The 3,319-nt window shown below is 31.8% G+C and overlaps 1 protein-coding gene across 1 annotated transcript in view; it reads left to right on the forward strand.

Moving 5' to 3' along the window:
- The window catches only part of Ubr3 (ubiquitin protein ligase E3 component n-recognin 3), a 135,167-nt gene that overhangs the window by 53,447 nt on the left and 78,401 nt on the right, over positions 1-3,319 (forward strand). Inside the window, exons 9-10 of the mRNA XM_029535740.1 lie at positions 1,713-1,892; positions 2,370-2,503. Of these exons, the coding sequence (XP_029391600.1) occupies positions 1,713-1,892; positions 2,370-2,503 (314 nt within the window). The remainder of the gene's footprint in view (positions 1-1,712; positions 1,893-2,369; positions 2,504-3,319) is intronic.

Consider the following 3,319-nt stretch of genomic DNA (forward strand, 5'->3'; position numbering starts at 1 on the left):
CAGCTACAGTGTACTTACATAAAATAAATAAATAAATAAATCTTTAAAAACAAAAAAACAAAAAAACCCATAAATTTAATGTGTAGAAGTAAAGAAGTTTAATCCAGGCCCTCCTTACTGATGAGTTTGTCATGTACATGGTTACTTAAAAAGTCTGAATTAGATGAAGACTCATTTAAATGTTATACATTGGGGGCTGGAGAGATGGCTCAATGGTTAAGAGCACTGAATGCTCTTCTGAGGGTCCTGAGTTCAAATCCCAGCAACCACAAGGAGGCTTACAACCATCCCTAATGAGATCTGATGCCCTCTTCCTGTGTATCTAAAGACAGCTACAGTGTATTTACATATAACAATAAATACATTTTTTTTAAAAAAGTGATAAATTATATTCATATTTAAATAGAAATAAACTTTTACTGTCTAGTCAAAAAAAAAAAAAAAAGCGAGTCATAGTGCCTGTTGAGGCCAGAGGACAACTTAGTGGCATTAATTCTCTTCTCCCGTTATGTGTTTTCCAGGGGTTGCACTCAGGTTATCAGGCTTGTGGGGCAAACTCCTTCCCCTGCTTGATGTCAGACCAATCCTCATTTTCCACTCTTTCAGTTTTGTGGGCAAGATGTTTTTACAGTGTGGCTACCTTGATTGGATTTCATCTTATACACACTGCATTTATAAATTTCATCTTCAATCTTTTTAAAGTAGAGTTAGTGTCTCCCTGAAATGATCTTGCTTTTCTGCCTTGAGTTTTTTTTTTAATTTGTGTATCTTCATGCATTTATTTTTATTGCATCTCCAAACATGTAATCTAGTTTTATAATACTTCCTAATATGAATTCATATTTCCCTTGCTCAGACTTTGTTTAAATTTTATAATTATAATAAAAAGAACAATTTGCAATAACAGAAAAGAATGGACTTTGGTAACTATACACCTCAGTGTATATTAGAAAATAATACTGGCTTTGAACATTCTGTGTGTTTCACAGTGGTAATAGAGACTCTATTCTAGTGTGTTAGTTAAGATGGAGTAGGTTGAAAGGTCTAGTTTACTAAAAACTGGTGTTAATGACAGACATTTTTATACAGCCTATTCCCATCAACCCAAAAATAATTTAAACTTGGAGGATTTTTGAGAGAAGAGGCCTTAAAGAGGTTTCAGTTGTGTGTGTGTGTGTGTGTGTGTGTGTGTGTGTGTGTGTGTGTATCTCTGAGATACAGTGTTTGGTACAAAAAAATTGCATTTACATATTCTTTGATTAAAAGAAGGCAATTACTATGCTCCACTTGAAGTCAGCAGACTTGAATGATTAGGTAGTATGAGATTAACCTAATGATAATTTTTTTTTGACTGAAACCAAAAATACATCATTAGAATCAAGAAACTAAGGTTTTATAAGCACATAGCTAGCTTGGTATCAGAAATGAGGAGGACGCATGTAGTATGTATGTCTCAGTGTGCTCAGTGCTTTCTGTTAACACTTAGTTTAATTCCTGTGAGATACACTCCCTCTCTATTTTAAGAATGAGGAGTCTGATCTAGCATCTGAACAATATGTGTAGCCATACAGATTTTAAATGGTATGTTGAGGTTAGGATTTAAGCGTTTCTGATTCTAAGGTGTGTAATAACATTCTATATTGTTAGTGAATTTTTTTTTTTTGAAGTTTTTTGAAGTTGTTTTTAAAGAAGTGATTTTTGGACTTTTTTAGATGAAGAGAACAGTTTACATGTAGTGGTGAACTGTGGAGAAGCCTTACTGAAGAATAACACCTACTGGCCTCTTGTCAGTGATTTTATTAATATTCTTTCTCATCAAAGTGTGGCACAGAGGTTTCTGGAGGATCATGGCTTGTTAGTTACATGGATGAACTTTGTGTCTTTCTTTCAAGGTATGAATTCAATTTTTATTTTTTGTTCAAAAGTGCCTAATAGTAAATTATTAAATACAAGTAAAAATAATAATAGTGTACCATTGAGGTTATAAATCAGGTGTCTCATCATTTGAATCAATTAGTATTTATAAGAACTCTAATATGTTATTTACAACAACATAGCAAGGATTTATTAAGAAACATGTATTTTAAAATATTGATTTAGAAACTTAAAATATATTTTCTCATATTTGTAACCTGTTTGAAGCAATTAGGGCTAGCAACAATTAAAATTGTTTTTTATTTTCTTATATAAAAATAATACATTTTGTTGACATTCATAAAATGTTTCTTAGAAATGTTACCTTAAGACAATTCTTAAAAAAAATGAGCCAACTGATTTTGTATTTCACTGTAAGCTTATTCATATGTGTTTGATTTTAAGCCACATACATGTGTCTGACAACATCCACATGTGCTTTACTCTCTTACAAGGTATGAACTTGAACAAGCGAGAGCTCAATGAGCACGTGGAATTTGAGTCTCAAACCTACTATGCTGCTTTTGCTGCTGAGCTGGAAGCCTGTGCACAACCGATGTGGGGGCTTTTATCACATTGTAAAGTTAGGGTATGTTGGAAATACTTTTGCTAATTTCTGCATTTTAAAAATAATGACTTAAAAATATCTGAGAAAATATGATATGTAATGTGCAGTATTTAATTTGATTTCAAATTGAATTCAAATTTACCTTTGTGGACGCTTACCTGTAACAACCTATTTTCTTCCTGGGCATACTGAAATTCATATAAATAAATCATCAGACCTTCGCAGCTGCCCGATTTGAACAGTTATTGACACTTCATAATAATCCACCTGTAGCATTATTGTTTCTTTTTATCTCTTCTTGGTTGTCTAGTAGTTTGTATCTTTCAAAAGATAAAGACAATCTTAAAAGTTTATAATTTTATACCCAGTTTTGCTATAGAGCCCAGACTGGCCTTGAACTCTCTTTGTCTACATGCTGGTCTTGATTTTTCAATCCTTCTGCTTCAGGCTATTCAAATGTTGGCATTACAGGTGTGTGCTATCAAGATTGACTTAGAGATTATAATTTTAAGAATGTAAGCACAAACTCATTTTCACATAACTTGCAGATTCTGTTATATACTTACACATTAGTTTAATAAGTCTTTAGAAATCAGAAAGATTCCTATAAATCAAACAAGGGATTTCATGAAGATTTTTCTTCTCGGTAATAATGAGGTTTCTTTCCATCTATCCTTTAAATTTATGTTTTTCTTTCAGCAGTTTTTTTGAGTCTGTTTTCTCCCATGAATTACCTATTTTCTAAATGTAGATTCCTTACAGCTTAGTGTAGTCTAATTCAAATTTCAAAGGTCATATTATTCATGTTGATTTTTTTTTTTTTTTTTTTTTTTTTTT

This window comes from Mus pahari, chromosome 3 (assembly GCF_900095145.1).
Source record: "Mus pahari chromosome 3, PAHARI_EIJ_v1.1, whole genome shotgun sequence".
Classification (NCBI taxonomy): Eukaryota; Metazoa; Chordata; class Mammalia; order Rodentia; family Muridae; genus Mus; species Mus pahari.